The sequence below is a fragment of the Nicrophorus vespilloides genome, unplaced genomic scaffold (assembly GCF_001412225.1).
Source record: "Nicrophorus vespilloides isolate i.1.1-1 unplaced genomic scaffold, Nicve_v1.0, whole genome shotgun sequence".
Classification (NCBI taxonomy): Eukaryota; Metazoa; Arthropoda; class Insecta; order Coleoptera; family Silphidae; genus Nicrophorus; species Nicrophorus vespilloides.
In genome coordinates, this window is record NW_017099933.1 from 326,603 (window position 1) to 350,677 (window position 24,075).

Genomic DNA, 24,075 nt, shown 5'->3' on the forward strand with positions numbered 1-24,075 from the left:
CAGAATGCGCATGGGGCACCGTGGTCACGGTGATACCAAGTCGTATGAATGTACTGAGTTTGCGGACGCCGTTCGATCCATAGGAATTTCCACGCGCGCGTATTTGGGTCGGAAAAGCGCGGAAACTCTGTCACAGAAAGGGTAGGGGCCTGCGCTTAAAATGGTTTCCGTCGACGATCTCGTAGGAAAACTATGTCTACTAGCGTTGAACAACAAAGAAAAAGGTAACAAATATACTAATAACAAAGGAACCCTGAAACAAGTCAAAAATAATTTGTGAAAGAAATAACGTATTTATCTATATTTTCTTGATAACAGCTATATCGATTTAATGTGTAAATAGAGACATGCGCACTGAAACAATTAATTATTAAATTTTGAATATTTAAACTCTAATTGCAATGTTATTGTTATAGTTGAAGCGAAGGAATGGCGTTTGCTTGGACAGGAACAGGATGGAAGTCTCCTTTTCGCCTGGTTGGAGTCGGGGGAGGAAGGAGATTGTACAAATTTGGGTCTCTTCAGTTACGCGGATAATAGTCTGAAGATGCTTCACACTTTTGAGGAACCTACTAATGTCGTCCAAGCATCCATCAATTTTGATCGCACAATTATGGGTTTTGTCACCAAAAATCCAGATGAAGATAATGAAGGATGTTTTGTTTATACCCCGACTCTATTAAAACTAACAGATTCTGAAAATGTATTATGTCCCATGCATATTGAAAGATCCAAACAGATTATGATCCAGTTTTTACACAAGAAACACTCAGTGCTGAACGAGAAGCAAACCGATAAATTCCTACTTCTTATACACGAAGAATGTAAGTTCTAAGAAACATATTAATCTTAATTAAGATTATTTCCTTTAAGGTGTCCTCCAGTACAAATTGAAACCGCTTGCCAAAGAGTTTAACATCGAAAGTTTCTTGGCGGAATCTCTGCTGAGAGTCTTCATTTGGGCTCAATGGGATGCAGTCCATCAAACCTTGTACTACATTCATTATAGGAAACCAATTAAAAGTTTGGTGGAAGGAGATGATCCCGATCCTACTACTTTGCATAAGGTGTCTCCAACTCTATCAGGCTTACAATTCCATGAAGATCTACCACACGAAAGCGTCGTAAAACAATTTAAAATTTTCATTTTTCTCTATTCACATAATATATTTTTAGTTGAACATTCCGTTGAATTTACCGCATCTCACCACGACCGTTTGCAACCTCTACGAAGATGATACAGTGCCTTTGCGCATTCATAATTGCTCTCTAGATCTCATGGTACTGACCGATTCAAGCGGTATAGTCTGCATATGCCATCACTATTTATACCAACCGGTTCAACCTGCGAAGAATTTGGAAGATGACGATGATTCTCCTGTTCATTTTGCATATTCCGTGACGGTGCTTCATCAAAGTTGCGTTCTGCATTGTGTTATCCCTGGTATTCCTTGGAAAGAAGCTAAAACTATTAGACCGCTCTTCAAGCTTTACGGTAAACATATTTTGTACATAATACGCAAAAACTAATTATTAAATGTTAGATGATCATATGATGGTTTTCATCCCTGGAGTTTGTACGCAGCTTTTGGATATATCTATGATTCACGAGCCTTCGAATCATATAACAACACATCCTTTGCTGCCCGAATACGAAATATCAAAGACGTGCCTGACGCCACTTATCAAATGCGGGAAATATTCAGTACTGAATTTAACTACTTTGGATGTCATAGATCTGCACGTTCCAACTACTCAGCTTATCGAAACGTTCAAAAGCGAAACCACTCTGGATAATAAACTTGCGATATTGCATTATCTTCTGGTTCATCAAGGAGAGATGGACGTGGCCATCGAGGTAATAATGTTAAAAGTTAACTTGCTTCATACTAATTTAATTCAAACTTTTAAGTTAATATCGTCACAAGTTGAGAAACCTGTAAGCTTGGGTTTTCCCCAAATGCTCAAAGAGTTTTTGCTGGGAAGCGCTTACGCTTCTGTCCAAAGAAATCTTCCATGCGATGCTAGCCAATTGATTAATTTATTACCGGTATCCAGTCAACCCGTTGGATGCGACGTGGAAACCGAAATTAATGGTAAAATAGTGAGCCTATCGCAAGACGCTCTTTGGAACGCCTCGATGATGTTACTATCGCCGCAACAGAGGATAGTTCCATATCGAGTTGATCTTTGGGTGAAACTTTGGGAGATTCTTGTAAAAAATACCAAGGGAAAGCAAAGGTTTAAACCCAGTCAAGTCGTGGAAAAGTTGCTGGTTTCTTTAGTTTGTTATCAGGTATTTTGAAAAATTAATAACCACTTTTATTTCAAACAGCTGAGTTACTTTTAGCCGGAAGCATTATCACGCTCAAGCACGCCTATGTCACCAGGATCTTCTCTTTCTCTATCCACAACAGCAGATTTATCCACGATGAAGAGCCAAAGTGATGCTCTACCGTTTTATGAAACGGAGAGCTGCACAGCTAGTAAACAGGAACATATAATTTCCGTGGTTTGTTGTAGATCGTTTTTGTTTTTATTATACTTTAATTGATTGATTGATTTGCATTTAGAATTTAAGAGAGTTAAGCATGCATTTGCTGAAACAAAGTACAGAGAACAAGATGAGTCGCTTCCAATGGCAATCTCAAACGCCGATGCACGTGCACGCAGTTGCTACAAGATACATCGCAGCGCAATTAGAACAATCCAGATTACTTTGTCAAATTCTATGCAAAGCTGCTACGTATGACGCAAGATACGAGCACGATAAAGGATTTGTTTTTATGTATACCTTGAATCATTTGTTTTTTTTGTTTATATTTAAATTGCGATTTGTAGAGATCAACTTCCAGAGGAAAAGAGGTATATACTGTATGTGGTCTTGGAAAGATACTATTTGGCTGCAGAAGCGATTGCTTTTCCACTTCCTCTTGGATTCACGTCCTTCTTCACGTTCCTAGGTTACAGGACTTTACGATTTAACATATTCCTGCAGTACGTTCTTAGACACGTGTTCGAACTACAAATTGATGTGATGAAAATAATTATGGCCGGTAATTGAATTCTTCAATTCAATGTTTCTCTTATATAAACACCTTTTGTAGATATCGACGATTCTAAAATAGGAATCCAAAGGAAGCTAAAACTATTATCTTTGTTACCTCGTTCTCGGGCCAAACGCTTAATGAACCAATGGAATCATCCCATTAGTCTTATGCTTAGGGCTAGAGAACATGCAATGAACATATTATCTGGTGTAGAAGGACAAAATTCCAGAGGTCAAGGTTTACAGAAAAGCAAAAATCAATTAGGTACGGATTGTAGGGTTTATTGTACAATTTACATAAAAATCGATTTATATTCTAGGATTAGCAGCATTTCCATCGGCAGACAGATTATCTCCGCTTGACACGTTTCTTGATCTCTTAACTGCTAAAGCTAGTCTCGCAGATCTGGATTTTGGATTACTCATTGAGGCTACAGTAACTTCAACTGAAGATTTTTTAGATTAGATATAAGATAAAATATATCCGGCATAGTGCAATAAAAAAAATGTGCCAATTATTTACGTTTTCATTAATTTTAAATAAATTACATTTTCTTAAATTAAACTTCAACTGTCGTTATATTAAAAAAATATGAACAAAAAAAAGTTAGTTATAAAATGGATTGTATGTAATCCAATGTGCTCTAGTTTGCTCCTTTTCCGATTTATGAGATGTAAACAAGGACTTGTATACATCTGAAGCATTTGGATCATTAGCAACGCTGTAATCTGGTTTTGATCTCTTGACTCTTTCATCTTCTACGGCTTTCTCGACAGCTCCTAGTCGTTTCGATGGCAGAATTTTTGAAGTCGATGGTTTCTACATTCGATAAAAGAATATTAGTAAACTATTTATTTATTATGCAATACAATACTTACGACTTTTGGTTGTTTCTCCACTTTTTCTTCACCTTCAACCTTGGGTTTGATTTTTTTAACTTTTTTATTTTTCGCTTGTCTACTTTCCATGCGAACTTTCATTAGTTCCACATCATCTTCATTTCCATTTATTATAACTATATCAGATTCATCACAGGATTGTTGGCACTAAATATAATTTCAATATTAACAAATGTACAATAAATAAATCTTTAACAAAAATGTAATTTCTTTCTATCTTAACACATTTACTCTCAGTAAGATATAAGTTCTAACAAAATATTTTTTATGTTCATGTGTTCAAAGTGTTAAGAAAGTGATAATTTTATAACAAACTTACCTTGTGGCAAATAGTAGTAGGAACTTCTTTCCATGCACGTTCAGAAAATACACATCCACAGCTCCATAATGCAACAAACCTAAATTTTCCAGACATTTCAAGACCAATGACTGGACAAATGTAAGGTGCTCCTCTACTATCAACTGAGTTACCCTTCTTGTCAACATTAGCATTGAATTCCGGGTTTGGGGTTAGGTTCAAATTTTTCACATCCTTATAAAAAAAATACATTATTAAGTGTTTCTGATGTAATAAAATAAAAAATAATTACCTTCAATGACCGAATGTGTCTCGCATATTCAGGTAAAGTTTCCCTGTTTAATAATGCCTCAATGAGTGCAATCTTGTTGTACAAACGACCCAAACCACAAACAACAATAGGGTTTTCCAGTACTTGCTGTGTTATAGCACAGCATCTCCATTGGAAAGCTAATTCCGAATCCTTGTCTTTCTAATAATGAAATTATATCGTCCATTAATTTGTAAAGTAATGCGCAAATTGTCATACTTACAGTTTCAGGCTTCTTTTTTACTCTAACCAACTCATCACGGCGAGGAATAGTTCCACCATCACAACCCATTTTGTATTAAGTTTTATAACTATTAAAAAAAATGAAGATATTAGAAGAGATGAACAAACAATGAAACGTTCACTGTGGTTGTATTTATGTTTTTGACATGTGCCATATGATCACTGGTCATATACATTTTTTGATGAGTTGTTGCCAACTAAAAATAAATAAAATATGTTAGTTTTGTTATTTATTTTTTGCAATGTTTACGACCCTTTTTCTATTATGTTTACCATCATTCCATATGTTTACGGTCCTTATTTACTAAATCTTCAGTTTACTTTTTGATTTTTTCTGAAGTATAGAACTATTTTCTTTCGTACCAAATTTAAAATTAATACAAATATAATACTTAAAAATACATGAACAGTATTTGAATTAGTATTTTTTAACTATTTAAATGATTAATAATATATAATTGAAAAAAAAAGAAAGAATATTACGTCTATAAAGAATGTTTATTACAACATATTAATTAATAAATAAAGAAATAAAACCTGACATAATTCTAATTTCATATGGAAACCAATTACAGCATAATATTTTGGTCTAATTTTATATATACATTTTTTTAAACAAACTAAAGAATATTCTTAATTAAATAATTGCTTCCTGACAAAAGACCTTCACTTAAAGCTTCATGGATTTACAGCTTTATTTTCTGAAGGTTCTTGTCTTGAATCAGGATCACCTGGTGGTCTGTTACTTGGTCCTGGATCAGATCTTCCAACAGAATTAGCAAGTGCTTTTGCACCTTTTAAAGGACAATCATCTGGACATTCACCATTTACCTAGGAAAATAAAGGGAGATTAAAATTATTATTTAATATATACTATTTATAAACATACATGATACTTTCTATGCTTCACCACAATCTCTATGTTTCTGGTCATTTGCTGAACCATTTCATACTGACGACAGACATTTCTTATGCATGATTCACATATGGTTTTGGGAAGCTTGTCTGTTACTTTGATCTAGAAAGTCAATTGATTTAGTATTGAGCATGGTGGTGTTAATTAATACTTACAGAAATTGGTAGTAGGCTCAGTTTTTCAATGAGTCCCAAACATTTTGCTCTGTGACTGTATAAATGTATTACAATACTTTTGTGCTCAGAACAAAGTCTGCAAATAAAACCAGTCATAATACATTTTCTATAACTCCCCATGCTGTCTTTGGATGTAAGATCATATAATTCAAGATCGCAGTACTAAATAACATTCATATCACTACCGTGTTTTGGATTTTTTTTTTACATCTTTATCTAAGAAAAGACATTTCAACAGACAACTAATTTCTAGTAACTTTTTGCTTTGAAATTACATATGTTGCAATGTTGGCCATGCTGCGTATAGCCCCCTGGCGCTGGTTACGTCCACCATTGCTAAGTATGGTTGAATGGGTTGAATGATAAATTAGTAAACAGTTTTATTTGCTTTAGTTTTATTATTAAACATCGAAAAGTTTATATCTTTACATTAATTGTTTCAATGTCTAAGAGACAATGGGTAGAGTCACTCGAAGCACGTCGAACACAAAAGTTACTACCAGAAGTAGGAAGAGTAATATCGCATCGTCCACTAACAACAAACCACAATTAACAAAAAAGAAGGTTAGTGTAAACAAAACTTCTCCTTTAAAGACCAAACGCAAAAGAAATGCAGTAGATTATGCAGAAGTTACGTTAAGAAAATCGACACCTCAAGCCAAGGCAAAGAATCTTCCAATCTACAAAAGGGAAGTGGCACTGGTTCGAGAGAACAAAGTAAATGATGTTTTTGAATTCGATCTTAAGGAAGTGGAGAAAGCTGAGAAGTGTAATGCATCGTACATATCAGATAATGAATTTGATAAAGATATACAACAGGATATGAAAAATATTAAGAAAAAGGAAAAGAAAAGGGTATTAACTAAAAAGAAGGAAACCAACAAACAGAAATTGCTTAAAACTGACATCAATAAGTCAACTTTGAAGGTGAACAAGAAGCAAAATGCTTCAAAAAACTTGAAAATAAAGAATAAAACACCAACAAAGTCTACTAATAGCTCAGGTGATTTGAAACAGGTGTATCCTTCAAAAGTAAAGAATAAGACACCAACAAAGTTGAATAAGAGTCCAGAAATTTTAAAACAAAACTCTAAGATACATCCTTCAAAAGACTTGAAAATAAAGAAGAAAATACCAAGAAATTCCAATAACAGTCCAGATGCATTAATACAAAAAGAAAATAAAGTATATGAAGTAACTACTACAAGTATTATTAATGAATCTAATGCACAAAGTAATAAGTATTCACCTAAGCAAATTGTAGTTTTAGAAAATATTATTTGCAAAAGCCCTAGTAATATTGAAGATAATGTGGGTACAAATATAAGCTTTCATCCAAGTTATTCATTACCAAATTTCTCTGATACCTCAAGTAATACTTGCAGGGAGGATTCAAATGGCACAGCATGTAATTCTCCAAAAGATAATACTTTTAAAGTTCCTGAAGTAAATATCATCAGTAGCAATATTATGAATAGCCCATGGAGGCCTAATTTTATAGTACGCAATAGTCCCAGATATATGACTACCAATCATTCAAATCTTCCAATTTATAACCAGGATGCTGTAATAAATTCCACAATTATTGAGAACAGTTTCCAGAAGGGTAAGAATACCAAAAAATCATTGAAGCAAAAATCAATGTTGGATTATGTAACTGGTGGTGCAGCAAATGAGGAAAGTTTTAACTGTTCGCTTTTTGATATTGACCAATTAAGTCCTATCAAAAAAGTGAGTAATAGTCCAATTGTAAATAAAGCAAATTCAAATAAGAAAGTACGGAGACCACTGGGATTGTGGAACAACAATGATGCAGTCTCAGCATCTCAGGATGATGTTGATGAGAATTCTAGTTTGCATTTTGGATTCGATAAATCTGACAAAGAGAATGTGCCAAATACGGGAAAACCGACGCGGTACACTGGATTCGAAGTTAAAAAGAGGAATATATTTGCTCAATTTATTGAACCAACTAAGAAGCAAGATTTGTTGAAAGGTAACACAATTGACGTTCAAAATACCACTGTTGATGACAGCTTGGCAACTCAGCCTGTGGTTGGATTATTTGAAGATTTGGAAACGGAACCTAAGGTAAATATACCTTTAAATAATGCTATTAAATTATTAACTTCTTTTTTAATTTAGGCACCACCAAGAGCTAGTTATGGTAGGAAATTTCCAAAACGCGCGAGGTTTGTGGAGGTAGAAGAGGAGGAAGAACCAGAAGATGATATGGAGAGGATTAAAAGAAGGAAGAAAGATCAAAGGACTATAGCAGAAGTAATTTATTGAAATAATATTTGATAAGTATTTTAATTTTTTGCATTTTGTTTTTCAGGAAATTGCTGCTAAAAAGTGGGAAGATGAATTTAACAAAATGTGTGCAGAAATTGATAAGCACGAATTGGAAATAGAAGTAAACAAATGATACAAAATTTTATCTTAGTGAGCACAAAGGACAAAGCATTTTATATATTGTAAATAATACCGATTTAAGAAGCTTTATTGTATTTGTTTTTATAGGGAATAATAAAACTTATTTTTATGTAAATATTTCTTTTTGAAATATATTGTAAATATGTATTTTATGAATGTGGTTGTTTTTGATTATATTTATACTTCATTTTAATTTGTTTTTTTCTTTGTAACTTAATCGAATATTGAAAATATTAATAAATTGTTAATACAATCAAAATAAATAATCAGATGTTTTAATTAAGCTATTCCATCTTTATTTCAATGCATAAAATCCTTAACCTATGACAGATAGAAAAAGATAAAACAGTAGAGATCACAATACATTAAATGCACATACACATATTTTTATAATTTTGAAGGCTACTTTCATACCGTGTGATTAACATTTATGGATCCGACATTTCAGATATTTTAAAGACCGTCACCGTGTGTTGTTCATCGTTGAACTTGCAAGACACGTACAACGAAGCTATCCTAAACACATAACAGTTGCTACCAAGCCGAGATCTTAAATAAACGGAACGAGGGTCCTCTTTAAGTATTTGTCTTATGGTCCGTATCTTTTCTTCAGCCTGCATTAAATATATTAGTTCAATAATATGTAATTTAAATGTTGGATAATTACCTCAGCATTTGAATATGCGTTGAATTGAGCCAGCACTGAATCTTTGAAGAGAACTTTTGGTTGTGGTGATCTTGGTTGATCAATCCAATTTGGTACCCTCACAGACATGTTAGATGTTGTTGTTGCTGCCATTGCCCTGTCAGTTGCATTTATTGATCTAGATGGTGGTTCTTCACCTTCTTCTCCATCTGGTGCTTCTCTTTCCCCAATTCTTGAATTAGATCTAAGACAATTCATTAAGAAATCAAAAACAATTGAATAATGGTATTTTACCTGTTATAAAATGATTCTTCTACACTGGAGTTTTGAATACTGGTGTTTCCATCATAATGTCCACCATTTTCATCACCATCCATAATCCTTACATTTTCTTCTTCTAAATCCTCTTGGTCTGACACATCATTGGTTTGGTAAATAGGAGTATTATCACTTGGAAAACCTGCATGAGGATTGTCATATTGGGGAATATAAGGTTTGATGTCCAATACAGGTGTTCCATCAACCATGTCCACTCCTGTGAAGAAAATTGTATTGTCCACAATGCAACTTATTTCAACCAAAGATAATCCAATGGGACATGGCCTATGTGGGGATCTTGTTGCAAATACTCCTGTTCTCAATCCATTAAGTCTGGGAGGAGCAACTTTGGCTCTGACATGTGTAGAATCATTTCGATGGAAATGAAAAAGTATCCTAAATTATATTTAAAAAAAATAATAGAGCTTTCACTTTAAACTAAAGATAATCCATACCACATATGAGAATATTCATGCAGACCTTCCAAAGCATGTTCGGGATTAGTAAGGATGTCATTATTTAAAGTCAACTTAGCTATTAAGTCTGGACATATTCCTGGTTGCCTTGGTGTTGCCCTCTTCTCAGGGAATTGAGTATAGACTTTTCCTATATATTTCAAACTTAAATCTGCATCTTCATCCTTGTTGGCAGTGCTTGTACCCTGACCATGATTTTCCCGGCTCAAGCAATCTGTGCATTTCCAATTTGTCAGTTTCCTTTGGATCTCTTCACAATCCTTTCGATGAGCATGTGTCAAGGATTTTATTTGTTGCCTGTCAATGTAGTGAGGTTAAAACTAATATTTACCAAAGAAATTAAAGTCTGATTCTTACCTCAAATTGTTAATTTCGCTTCTTGCAGTTTTTAACTGGCTCATTAAACACTCAATATGTTTCTCGGGGTCCATGGACGCAGCCATCATACACTTATTTATGCAGAAAGACACCTTTTCAAATACGCTTCCACCATCTTTCTTTTCCTTGGGAAATAATAATCATTAAGTCTGATTTCTCTAAATTATTGCTGTTACCAAATAAATATCCACAAAATATTATGCTTATTCTTATTATTAAATAATATAACATAACAATTAAACAAATACATATTTATTCATGGACATTGGAATATACATCAAAAGCAAATTTTTGAATGTTATTCCTATTTGCATTTTTATAATTTATTTATTTAATAACTTTTATATTAATTTTTTAAATGTTGTTGTTTTATTAATATTCAAATTTAATTATAAATTAAAAAAATGTTTTCAACATATGTTAGTACTTGTAATTAATTATACTAAACAATAAATTGTTAATGTAACTATGTGTAACTTAGTTATGTAATGCTAATTATTTCATAACAAGAAAATATTAAATAAACAGATTTAATGTCTGAATATGAGAAAATCTGTTAAGATTTGAAAAAAGTGTACGATTGGTTATCTATAATAAATACTGATATCATGAATGTAAAAGTAATAAATCTATTAAATATTATTAATAAATTTTGAAACATATTTCAAAAGCAAATTACATTTCATGTTTCCAATAAAGTAATTTTAATTAGTTTTTAATTGTGATAGGAATAATATATAAACGAAGAATTATGCTAAGATATTATACTTAAAAGTATAAATTATTTGATTTATTTACCTTTTGAAAATTTGTAAATTTTGTAAAATTGTAATTAATATATTATTATAATTTAATAAATATAAAAATCCGATAGTAAATATATATAAATATGCAATAAATAGATACAAATCTATGAACTTCTAATTCTTAAAATTAAATAGTGTTAAAGAAATATTTATAAAATTGTAAATTGCAATACTGATGTTAATTTGGTTGTCTATATTGAATTCCAAAATATGTTACAAAATGTGTATAAATTAATAATTACTTAAATCCATTATTACATATATATTGAAAAATAAAATAATTAGAATAATTGATTAATGTTTTATGTGATTGGATTAGAATTGTGTTAATAGTTGATGTACGTTGGATTGCATGCGGCAAATAAATGTTATAGATTGAATTAAATAAATAATAAGAAAATAGTTCGAATTATTTGCAATCAATATGTGGTAAATGAATATTTCGGAGAATTGGGTAAAGGGGAAAGAAGTTATGAATGTATGATAGTTCAGTGGAATTCCGTTGGTGGAGGCGCCTGGCGTGGTAGCGTTGCGACGCCTCCTGATACGGCTGAAGTCTAGTGCTAACGAAACTGGCGCGGCGAAGGTTCGCGAGGGAAGCGTGTGTTAAGTTGCGCGCAAAACACGCGGACGCGTATTTTCAGCAAGTTTAAACTTTTCTTTCCAAACAAAATATTACTGCAGATCAAAGCGCAACTTGCTTCTAATCCGAGTGTAGAAGTGCACCGGATAATCTAAGTTTATTTTGAAATAAATTACGTGCAAACAACAGTGTTTGTAAAACATGTGCATGTGAGTGTAAAATGTGAGAATCGTGCAACAATGAAGTATTCGGGTTTCGCACTTTTTCTACTTCTTATTTTCCAAAGTAAGTTAGTTTATTTAACTTAAATATAAGAACGTACGTTTGGAGATTATGTGCTTTCTCAAATTCTATCCGAACGGTGGAAAACATGTGCTTTTATTTATTTACATAAAACTTTGGAAAAAGGATTTGCGTCCTTGCGCGTGCAACGGATTTATTTTTCTCCATTGGCGTTGGAAAGGATAGGAAATGCAGTCTCCTACAAAGCTAGGAGCTACTTTAAAATTCTTATGAAAACGCAAATGAAAAAGATTCTGTAGCAACCCTTTTTTTTTGCTTACGTCGCTGCAAAAAAAAAACTTCTCTTATTAATGCCGTAATCGCAGCAAACTATTTTTCTCATTTACTTGTATTGAATAAAAAACATCTGTAATTGTTATATTAAATATTGAAGAAAAATTATTAATTTAAAATTTATAATTAAAATATTTTAAATTTACAAATGGCAGAATGATTTTAGTCGATAGTCATTTGGTTGAAATTTACAAATAAATTTTGTAAATAAATAAGATAAATACAATTATATTAGATTATTTAATACAATTATTAAAGGTTCTATTAGTAGAGGACCACAAGTGCTCTTCTTGAATCTACAGACGATGAAGCATTGAAATAATACGGGATAAGTGCGAGGGAATTGGAGTGATGGATCAGGAACATAATTCCTTTAAATCCGTGAGAATTTGTTTCGGTTTGGCGGAAATGTGATTACAACTGTGTGTGGTAAAGACGAGGATCAGGTAGTGGGTGCAGCACCTACGCTTGGTATGCTTTTATCCCGTTCTTACACCGATTCCACTTTAATTACGACTTGCTGGACGGTCATGCCATTGCAGCAGTTCTACTACCGCAACAGATCTCCCATCACATTAACCTTTGATCTGCAGTGATTCTAGCCTATGCTAAAACAAAAGGGGTTGCCTCGGGCTACATTTCCGTGCCATTAATTGTAAAGTAACGGGCGATTGATAAAGAATCTAGTAACACGAATCATGAAATTCATGTAGTATCCTAATTGAAAATGGTTTCTGCAATGTTATGGAAGTTATCAATGTGATAGTTAGTATCTGCGATGATTCATGTACACAGTAAACGCAAATTCACTATATAATCATTAATAGTTTATTAATGTTTAGATTATAATTCTGATTTCTTCTGAAGGGTATGAATTTCTTCAGACTATTTGTCTTCTAATTTTATCGTGCAATTAGTATCAATTTATACGTGATCACAGAAATTTTAACATTTTTCGCATTATTCCAGTACTATAATTTATATGCAACATTTTCTGCACGTTCTCAATGTTTATCTAAAAATTGAAGATGCAACTCTATACTTTTCAGAACATAAAGATGTGAAAAGAAATCAATTTTGATAGAAAATTTAATTAGATAAACGTATTTTTTATCATAACTTCAAAGCAAAATTGTTATGAATATTTATTTTATTTAAACATAAATAAAATATCTTGACAGAGATAGAAAAACTTTGATCTTTAGCCCTTTGACCTAAATCAGGACCAAATTTGTAACGAAATTAATAATAGAAGAAAAAAAAAACATTTTATCCAAATCTTGAAAAATACATATTTCTATACATAAAATCGTTTCTATCATTTTGAAGAAAATTCTATTTTATTTGCGTTTTCTATTCGAACAGATTTAATCCTATTTTTACGTAATGCAAGACACGGACGTGAATCTGTGTTCAATTTGTTTTTTCATTATTTTTGTGTCCAGAGGAATTAAATGATAATTATCGAAAGGATGAACAAAAAAAAGAGAAGAAAAAAACACACATCACCTGCGGGTCTGCAGCAAACCAGGATTTCACAATGACGTGGAACAGAAATTTGCGGACCGCTCTTTGCAGGATACGTGTATGTGCATATAAAAAAAACGTAAACGCTTTGGGGAAGGTGCGAGGGTGTACAGGATTGATGTCCATTTCCTTTTGCTGCTCCGGTGTTTATAAATGTCCATCATCTGACCGAATGGTCGCTCGTTACTGAAAAAACAAAGTGACCACTTGCAAATTGATATATATATATACTTTTTGTTACTTCTTTACTTTATGTCTTCTTTCTCGGTCCAATTTTATTCATTCTACTTTAGCCGCAAAAAAAACTTTTTTTGATCCATTACATACATTGGTCATACTTCATGGTTACATCATCTGTGTAAAAAGAAGTTTAGTGAAATTCATGGAATTACAAGCTACTTTCTAAATAATTTAATTCATAGTTGATAATTAAAGTGAAAAAGTAATATTGTATAAATTTGTATAAATAATATTAAAATAACCTGCAAAATGATTTGTAGCTTTTGTAATTTGGATAGAGAAAATGACAAAATGAGAAAATTATTGCTCTTAATAACTAAATTCAAATAATGGGCAAAAAAAAATAAGTTAAAAATTGAATGTGTTTAATAAAAATTATTTAATGTTTGCACATTCAAATATTGTGTACATGATACATGAATTGGCCAGAATTACATAAATAAGTTAAAATATTATAATTCAATAAAACTGACCAAAGGACTATCGTTTAGGTCTTGTTTTCTTGGTCTTTATAATCATTATTTAGTAGTTTCATACGCTATTGATTTAACTATTCGAAATATTATATAGCTGTTTTTATGGTAAAAATATAGCGAAAACTTCTTAAACAATTTAAGCACGTAACTTTACTTTTTATTTTAATAGGTACAGTAATATAAAGTTTCTAATGGTCAAAACATGTTCTATGATTTCCGTGTATTCTCATATTGAATACTACATACAAATCAATTTTTCTTATATAAATTAATGTAAAATATGTTATTGCGTACCATACCGAAAAATTATGTATAAAGTTAATTCAAAGAAAATTATTTATAGTTGTTCTTTTTCTCTTGGAATGAACTAACGAATTTCTGTGCGGAGCTTTGGGAGTCCGATGGTAGCCGACACCGTTTCTGCATATTTAAAGGGTGGTGCCACGGTGTAATTCATAATTTATTTCATAACATGTTAGGCTTATAAGCATATAAGGAGACATTTATTTTAAGTCTAGGTCCTAGTTAGTTTTAGTATAACCCTTGAGTAGCAACGTATACTTGTTACCAACTGGAAGCTGGATTATCTAACTGTTTATAATTATTATTAAATGCACTGATTTTAATGTAGACTTTACCATAAAAACCCGATAAAACTACACTGTGCAAGATATTCGATTCCGAGATACAGCAATATATATTATTCTAATTAACAATTAATTAAGTACACTATATTTCTTATAGGATGAAATGGAATACGAGTTTAAAGAGAAAATAATTGAGGATTTAGTAATAGCAGTGCGATAATAATATGTGTTGCAATTGCGGTGCTGTCCGGTCAGAATTTAAACCGAATTTCTGTGCGGAGCTTTGGGAGTCCGATGGTAGCCGACACCGTTTCTGCATATTTAAAGGGTGGTGCCACGGTGTAATTCATAATTTATTTCATAACATGTTAGGCTTCGCCACGACGTGAACATTGCGATAAATATTAAATTCGCCCCCACGAGGATAACGTTTATACCTTGGGTCTGCTTGCAGCCAACGCGCACCCAACAAGCGTGCGACAAATTGGACTTTGCCCAGAAACTTATTTATTCGTACCTAACAGAACTCCCCCTCCCCATCACAGCATGAACAGATCTAGGCTACTAGATTAAACAACCATTTCGATTATTTACTGCAATATTTCAAATGTTGATGCATCGAGGTTATATTGTATTATTATTAGTATGATTCGAGCAACGCCAACAATGTAGTAATTCCAATCACTACTCATACTTTTACTTATATAATTTGCACTATCAAAATTAGAGAATTTAACTTATAATATTTAATTTTTTGAAGAATTAAATTTCACGGTAATTATTTTGCGCAAATTAATTATAAAATGTTTGAGTTTTATCAACATGACGATAGAAACAATATAATTAACATAGAATAGGGTTGTTCTTTTATATAGTTTTTAGTCACAAACTAATATTTATTGTATACATTCAAAATAAATACATAGACATTGATATTGACTACAATATTTCTGTATTATATACAAATCCATACAAAGAATTAAATATTAGATAAAACTTGATAGAAGTTGAGGAAATTCTCAATGATATAATTATTTTTCAAACTATCTTTTTACAGTTGTGAAAACTTATACTCACATATACTCGACAATAAGTAGTTTCGGAAGTAGAAACCGGACTAATTAAATAACTAACATTAAACAACACAAGAGACTTTACTTTATAAAAGAAAAAAAATATCATTTGTGTAATAATTTTGTGTCAGATCAATTAAAATTTAGTTTATTTTGAAATTTTTATATCATTATAGTTCTATAATACAGATTTATTTAAGCCGGACTATTTGATGTATTGCTCGTTTATTATCAAATTCTCTCCATTTATATATTTCTTCAGGTTTTGTAATAAAAAAAATTTCGATCTCATTTCGATCCATTTTCACTACAATATGTTTTAATCTCACGTTTTTGATGATGGATTAATTCTTCATAGACAGTCATGTAATCATTTAAAATAAAAATGTATTATGAACTTGATTTTAGTATATAGACGAGTCAAATTCGTATAAACAACTATTGAATATTATCATGAATTACATATTTATATGAGAAGTCTTTAACACTTGCTCTTATACTTTTTATAAAAAATCATCCATTTTAGCTTTCTAATGATTATGACATTACCTAAATTGTGCAAACTGTGAATATACATTTAATTATTTTAAAACTTTGTTTAAATCGCACAATCCAAATGTGAGTTTAAGTTTTCACATTAGAGGAAAATCTTATCATTTATCTAATATTTTATTTATTTAACATTTTAGTTTATCATAAACAAACGTATTATATTTGAATATACTTCAGCTCTTCGATAGAAAAATAACTAAACAAAGTTTATCATATTACTTCAGATCTGTATAAAATATAGAGTAATAGTTTGACAGATCATATAAAATTTTAGATTTTTCGTGATGGTTGATCATTTATGATTAAAATCTTTTACGAAATACAGTTAAAGCTATTAACATAAATCTACTTTATTTCTTGTGAATAGCATATTTCCACTAAATAACAGTTTCCACTCTCCATTATTTGATTTTTTTCTGCCTTTCTTCTCGTGCCAACTTAATCTGTTAGAATTCCAATGTTCCAACGTCTTCTCGATATTACACACTTCTCTGCGTTCATTCAATAGCTTAACCCATTTTCTCTGGATCGCTATCAGAATATAAGATGCTAATCTCATTCATTTATGTTCTTCGGCAAATACTCTAATATTAAATCAATAGTTACGTATGCATCACATATATTTCATAATGCATACTTTTTCTTACATTAATTAGAAAAATTGGCAGCAAAATTTAAATGTATTTATTATCAAAAATTAATAACCAGAGACATGTAAAGAGTTATTAATAATACATATATTACAAAACATGGAAACGGTTTTAGATATAAATTGAATAATAACAAATTGATAAACAATAAATCTTCTGAAGATTACAAATATATTTTGCACAATTATTTTATTTTTTGTTTGTTTTCTAGAAAAAAATATCTTTCAAACGAAGGAATTACAATTTTCTTATAATATTCCTATGCATTCTTTTTTGTATGTATAATAAAAAACCAATGACAATTTAATGTTATTATTTTACATTAATTAAAGATATTGTTTATATTTTAAAATTTTAATTATCTTCACTCTATACATTTTTACTAAACGAGTTTTTGTGTTAGTTTCAAAGTTGTGCACGACAAGGTTTCTCAGAAATATTCAATATTAACTTTAAATTAGTTTGTATATTAAATATGCACTTAATAAAGTTAATTGTCGATAACTTAAGATGGATAAAAAATATCCGAATTATGATGAAAATAAATGTAAATATTAAGCTTTGAACTGACCTGTTATAAATATATTTATTACTAAGATATTTATATATTTTTTAGGTTCTTGAACAATGATTAACATTAGAAATAAATTGTATTCGAAATCTCAGATTTCTTTGTATAGAAACTCAAAAATCATGAAATGCTTAATACGATTTTAACATTACATCTCTTATTACACATTCAGTTCAATATTTTCTTGTTACTTAATAATCATATTTTTTGAATAAGTTGTTTATTTTAAATTATATATGTTAAATTATGAAAATTATTGAATATTTTTGCTAGAATGTATTATTTACTATATAAATAAATATTGATATTACTTTTAAATTAGTTATTTATTTTAAATTCTCTGTAAATTTCCTAAATATTTTCGAAATACAAGTTTTCTTACATATCCTAAAGAAATATCTGGATATTGTATTATTTCATTTATTGCAGGGATGCCCAACCCAAATAGTTTGGTATGCCAAAGAAATATTACTGACCTTAGGTGGGTCACACATATAAAAAAATGAAACGAAGAATACTATGAATACCAAAATTCAAAATATAGAAACCTGAAAACTTCAAACTTGCTTAGAAATGAACAAAGGGCTTTCATATGTTTTCGTTGGAGTTAGGTAAATGGAATAAATCATGTTTACTATCATCTAATTATATTCATCGAAATTATACTATTTGATTTATGAGAATCATAAAATAAGATCTGTTTTAGTTCATAATTTTCTGTATGAGATATGTTAATTAATGTTTCAAGCTTGTAACAACCGGGAAAGTATGGATATTCTCCGTGGTTCGAGTATAGTATATTATAATATACAAGCATCATGGGTATTCTCTATATTCAAATTGTGTTAAAAACATTGTTTTCTTTTAATAACCATCCGAGTTTCGTGTGAGAAAACAATATTTCAATTGAAGTATCGTTATAGGTTTTCTCATTATTTCGAGCATACTCGAAGAATGTCACGCGCACGAGAATAGGTGTCCCAATTTAAAAATGGCTACAGCACAAAATTAACAAAAAAAGAAATGAAAAATTGTAAGGATTGGCAACCCCATGCTCATAATTCGAATAGGGAATTTTCTACGGCTGCGATGGAATATAATAAAATGTTGATTATGCGGGAATAAAATGAGGAGGAAATCTCACCGGGAATGCATAATAATAAAAATATTTTCCTTTATATATATATATTTCGTTGGTGCATGAATTGGAAATGAGCAATACCCATAGACACATAAATTCTGAACCCCGCCGAACGCCACGTAATAAAACTTTACGACGTCACGTGTTGTGCCGTTTGTTGTGTCAAGAGGTTGGATAATATTTAAATATTGTTTCGCCTTTCTTTCATATACAATTTTTGTTTTGTTTGTGTGCTGCTTTTTTTTATCCTTTTAGCATGACCGCAGGACACGCCAGAAACCCATTAAAACTGAAGCAAAACGATCGAAGCAATTAGCTGCAATTCCTGTTAATCATTGGTGGGGCACAGGTGCGGAAAACCTGTGTCCACAAAGCAGGATTTAAACGGAATCGCATGTTGTTGGTTTGGAGTATCCATCCCTTAATGGATGATGATGATAATTCGTAAAAACTAGTTGAAATCAAAGATATTCCATTAAAGGAATTCTAATGATGATGATGATGATATTAAGGAGGAAAATATATAAACAGGCATGTGGAAAACAGTTGAATGATTGATGGTCCTAAGTGATCCGACGTGTATTAATGCTCTCCATGTCCAATGGAATAATAAAAATAGTATGCCCATCGTAAGAAGCACATAAATATGAATGCTGGATTTTCATTCGCTTTTATTTGATTTATGCCGGATATAAGTATATAGGAGTTAATATTGTGAGTTTTGTTTGGATGACACGAGGAAGCTGCTTTTTCAGGAAACGTAATATTAAGCAAAACACGGAATTGCACTAGATTCTCCGGCGGCTCCTGAATAACGTAACTTTTATACATGTATGTATATAAGACAAATAAAATGAAGTTAAAGAGATTTACTTCTTTCGCAATCTTATTCAGCAAATTTCCAGTATATACGGTGTAAACAACGCCAGATGCTCCAGAAGAAAGGGCATTATCGATTGCAGGTAATGCAGGTTCGGATTCATTCAATTTCTTGCTGCTCCTCTTGTTCGCTTTATTTAAATTTCCAATCTACAATATTATGATATTTTCGGAAAATTTGGAATGGATTAAACTCATTTTGTTTTGTTTAATTTAATTCTTAAGAGAAACTAAATATATTGCATGTTATTTAATTATATATCCATAATTATTTCAAATGAAATATAATCATACCTTTGTCAAAGTTATAATTCGTAAATAAAATATGGCTAGAAGTTGTATAAAAAATGATGTTATTTTGATTGCTCAATTAATAGGTTTTGAAAAATGTCTATGAAGAACATGTTAGAAATTTATTGAATACAAAGAAGTGAAAGATTTAGAAAACATGCAAGCAACGATTTCTATTATTTAGTGAAAATTATACTGATTTATGAAGAAGTATTATTGTTAAGCGATCAGTGTTAAATGCAAAAAACAAACAATCAAATCTTATATTTTAACTCTTTGAGATGCGGTGATACACGAATGTACCACCTTTTAAACATGCCAAGTGTGATGGTGGTTTGCGTACTGTACCACCTTTTTGATTGTATCTTAATTTTCTAGAAAATGTCAAAGAAAGACGAATTACCATCGTCTAATCAGCAAATTATTGAAAACTATGCATTGATTTTTTTGCATACCAATTTTTATTTTTATAAATACATTTTATATTTTTTTTGTGTGGCTCCATTTGAATATAGAAATTTAGGAATTTCTGGCACTTCAAATAGTTAAATGATTTACAAAACAATGTTAAAGCATATTTTAAAATCTTTTAAACATAAAGAAACTGTTAGGAAATATAAATCTATTTTAAGAGTAGATTTCAGTTTTGTAATATGTTGATGTGGTTTCGATTTTTTACTATAGAATAAGTGTGAAATTTACGGAAAGACACTTTGATGAGAGCTCAATGAGTCATGAATCGATTTTTATGGAAAGACAGCGGTCAATAGGCTTTTGTATTTAGTTATGAAATATGCCATAATCAAATATTTCATTTTATTATAATAATATTAATAACATATATGCACATATTAAAAGGCCAAGTTCAATATTTCTTTAGGACAAGGCATATGCGATGTATCATAATAATATTTTTCTTTTATCAATTTGATAAATATTGAAGTAGGATATTGAAAGCAGAAAAATGTATTTGCCCAGGAAAGGGCAATGTTGATATTCGAACGTTTTAATATTCCACATATGATTTCTCAAGGAAAGAATATGCTGCAGTATATAATTTTTATCATTATTTCAAGTGTTCTACATGGAATATCTATACAGTGAAATTTCGCTTAACCCTTTGAGGACAGAATAAAAAAAAATACTTTACACATTTTTATGTCAACAAATTATTAACAAAAAAATGTTTAAATAAAATTATGTATATGTACATGTACATTTTGATACATTTGTGGTTTGCAAAACAACAAACACAAATTATATTTACAAAGTATAGTCCGCTTTAAACAAAGATGACAAAGAAAATCGAAGATGGTTAATATATTCAAAAATCTTCTCATCGTCACTCGTTATGTGAAACGTTGCTCGTTAAGCCAGTTATTTTTCGTAAAATTAATTTTGCTCGTTAAGCGAAAAGCTCGTTATGCGAGGTTCCACTGTATAGCCATTTGTTAATTCTTATTTAATATTTCATGTTTAAATCAACCCTCCTATAACACGATTACATGATACCGTGTTATAAGAATTGTAAAAAATAGATGAATTCGTACTGTGTTATAAGGAAACCTAATTCTAATTATTTACATAATTTAAATTGTCAATCCATTCTATATCAATGTAGATGTATCAATATTTCAATATAAATATTTCGTATACATCTATTTATAAGAGTTTTATCGCAATGTTTGTTCCACGTTGGATATAAATCGTATTATAAGACTATTTTATATATTATCTTTTGTAATTAATAATATATAACTTATATTTTTTTTACACTTTATGATTTTTATGGAATTAACAAACGTCAATAATAAATATTTTTTTTTCATTTATTTAAACTTTTACGATATTAGTTTTAAAATAAAATAATAACATAATATATATTTATTTGTGAAATACATAATGAAATTATAGCCAATATTTATAAATCTCTGTGAAAATCACTGTGTATATACATTTTTTGTATTAAATGTAATCACGTACTGTAATTATATTTCGATTATTCTCTTACCATAAATAATAAGCATTGTCGTCGTGCATTTTGTCACCATTTCTTGTTGCGCAAGAATATAATGGTCGGCGAATGCATTTCCGGAAACCGCATTCGCTCCAAATATTCGACCATAGCTGTTTCCGGTTATGAACGTTGCCTAGCGACGGCACTAAATAATCTCCAGCTTTTGTGCTAAACATACACAGAACACTGAGATCATTTATTCTTGCAAAATTCTGAAACACAAGGCAACAAAATGGAATTGACTAAAGTATAAAAGGTATCAAGTAAAAAATAAAAAGTGTAGAAGTTTTTGTGTTGCGAGAAGTCATTTTCATAATATATGTGTTCTCTATATTTCGCGAATGCAATATTTAAGAAAATGAATTGGTTCATGACAAACAAACAGGCCAGAAGACTAATAACAATCATATCGGTTATTATTTTATTGTAAAAATATAAATATTGAATTTTGAATTGAATTCAATAGCAACTAACGTACACATCAACGTTTGTTATTTATTACCATTTAACCAAGTTAATGTACAAATATCCATAACTATAAGTGCATTCGACATATACCTAAGATATATTCAAAGATACGTATATGTATTTTACGATTGTATGACCAAATTAACGTACAAATATCCAGATGAACATACAGTATTGCAAATCTGGTTATGAATCAACGAATACCTAAGATAAGTTCGATGATACGTACAGGTTATTTGCGTTTTTTTACTGACTATAGGAAATAATATTACTATTTAAATAAAATTAAAATATGTACGCAAAAATACATTCAGACGCGTATATACAAAACTCATAAATTATAAAAATAATATGACAATTAGTTATTTTTAGGAAAGAAGAAAAAATAATGTAGTGGAAATACAGTAAATGATAATTTTGTACATAAATATATAAGCAATAGTGGAAAGAGCAATACATTTAGGGGTAACATATCTCATAATCTGATCTCGGATTATAATCTGAATTACGGTTAATTTTATAATGATAACGCGCATAAGGTGCTTCAAATTTGATACCCCTCGATGCCGACGAGCCCTTCCAACCCTTCGCTCTTCATCGTTCGAGCGCCGCTTCTCCCCCCATTTAATCACCTTTTACGATAAGCGGCTGTACACACTCGCGAAGTATTCTTAAGCTCTTACCCTGTCCCTGGCACCGTTCCTCCCGCAGGAACAACTAATGCCCTCTCTCCAGATGCAATCTCATTTAACTTCAATTTAGCTTAACATTATTACATTTCTTTAATCTCTTTTAACATCTACTTATTATTAAATGCATGCATATCATTCCCATAGTTATTATTTATTTCTTTAACATTTTCTCATTTAAAGTAATAAATTATATCATGTAGAGTTTTATATAAAATGACTTGTGTATTTCACATTTGGAGTCTTTATTTGTATTTAATAATTATTCCATTGGAGCAGAAAATGATCTTAATTGGTAACATTATTATTGAATATCTTTCATTAACTACTATTTTTTATATTATTATATACGCAATGCGTATTTGGAATAAGAGTAGTAATTGTATCATAAATTATTTTGATCAATTTGTTTTGTGCTGCCAATTGTATATTGAAATTCATTTTTTTTAATGTGTTCAATTTATTTAAGGAAATTTTGTCAAATATTTTTCGAAAATTTGTGAAAGAAAAGAAATTTTTGTGTATTTAGCAAATAAAATATTTGTAATATGTCTATATATTTAGTTCACAGTACATGTAGTTTATAGAAATGTACATAAATGATTTATACTTTACACCTTTTGATTAATTTAAAGTTTTTAATGTTAATTTAATTTAAGTACGAAACTCAATTAAATGATAAGAATGTCAACAAAAGTGCATAAAAATCAGTTTAAAATGGATTAGTAAATGTCGGTGTCGTTGTCGGTATATAGCCGAGTGCACTAATTGGAGCGTTTGTTTCTGGTTATAATGAGATTCGC

At 30.4% G+C, this 24,075-nt stretch overlaps 5 protein-coding genes across 5 annotated transcripts; 2 read left to right on the forward strand and 3 right to left on the reverse strand.

Moving 5' to 3' along the window:
* Nucleotides 1-60: 60 nt before the first annotated feature.
* LOC108566148 (protein pigeon) lies at nucleotides 61-3,583 on the forward strand. Its single transcript, XM_017925895.1, has 11 exons — nucleotides 61-224; nucleotides 417-824; nucleotides 874-1,124; nucleotides 1,177-1,495; nucleotides 1,545-1,858; nucleotides 1,913-2,296; nucleotides 2,351-2,512; nucleotides 2,574-2,788; nucleotides 2,842-3,056; nucleotides 3,108-3,314; nucleotides 3,370-3,583. The coding sequence occupies exons 1-11, from the start codon at nucleotides 161-163 to the stop codon at nucleotides 3,513-3,515; spliced, it is 2,685 nt and encodes an 894-aa protein (XP_017781384.1). The 5' UTR covers nucleotides 61-160; the 3' UTR covers nucleotides 3,516-3,583.
* A 14-nt stretch (nucleotides 3,584-3,597) lies between these two features.
* On the reverse strand, nucleotides 3,598-4,960 carry LOC108566150 (protein RTF2 homolog). The gene is made up of 5 exons (XM_017925899.1): nucleotides 4,781-4,960; nucleotides 4,540-4,719; nucleotides 4,269-4,481; nucleotides 3,929-4,096; nucleotides 3,598-3,869 (listed from the first exon to the last, which is right to left on the reverse strand). The coding sequence occupies exons 1-5, from the start codon at nucleotides 4,847-4,849 to the stop codon at nucleotides 3,657-3,659; spliced, it is 843 nt and encodes a 280-aa protein (XP_017781388.1). The 5' UTR covers nucleotides 4,850-4,960; the 3' UTR covers nucleotides 3,598-3,656.
* Nucleotides 4,961-5,279: 319 nt separating this feature from the next.
* LOC108566169 lies at nucleotides 5,280-6,157 on the reverse strand. The gene is made up of 3 exons (XM_017925937.1): nucleotides 5,872-6,157; nucleotides 5,690-5,818; nucleotides 5,280-5,631 (listed from the first exon to the last, which is right to left on the reverse strand). Exons 1-3 carry the CDS (start codon nucleotides 6,010-6,012, stop codon nucleotides 5,479-5,481), a joined length of 423 nt encoding a protein of 140 aa, XP_017781426.1. The 5' UTR covers nucleotides 6,013-6,157; the 3' UTR covers nucleotides 5,280-5,478.
* Nucleotides 6,158-6,188: 31 nt separating this feature from the next.
* On the forward strand, nucleotides 6,189-8,412 carry LOC108566168. The gene is made up of 3 exons (XM_017925935.1): nucleotides 6,189-7,983; nucleotides 8,038-8,172; nucleotides 8,231-8,412. Exons 1-3 carry the CDS (start codon nucleotides 6,349-6,351, stop codon nucleotides 8,318-8,320), a joined length of 1,860 nt encoding a protein of 619 aa, XP_017781424.1. The 5' UTR covers nucleotides 6,189-6,348; the 3' UTR covers nucleotides 8,321-8,412.
* Nucleotides 8,413-8,605: 193 nt separating this feature from the next.
* Nucleotides 8,606-10,375, reverse strand: LOC108566120 (tRNA (adenine(37)-N6)-methyltransferase-like). The gene is made up of 5 exons (XM_017925842.1): nucleotides 10,126-10,375; nucleotides 9,748-10,065; nucleotides 9,269-9,688; nucleotides 8,996-9,218; nucleotides 8,606-8,942 (listed from the first exon to the last, which is right to left on the reverse strand). The coding sequence occupies exons 1-5, from the start codon at nucleotides 10,212-10,214 to the stop codon at nucleotides 8,757-8,759; spliced, it is 1,236 nt and encodes a 411-aa protein (XP_017781331.1). The 5' UTR covers nucleotides 10,215-10,375; the 3' UTR covers nucleotides 8,606-8,756.
* Between the last annotated feature and the right edge of the window lie 13,700 nt (nucleotides 10,376-24,075).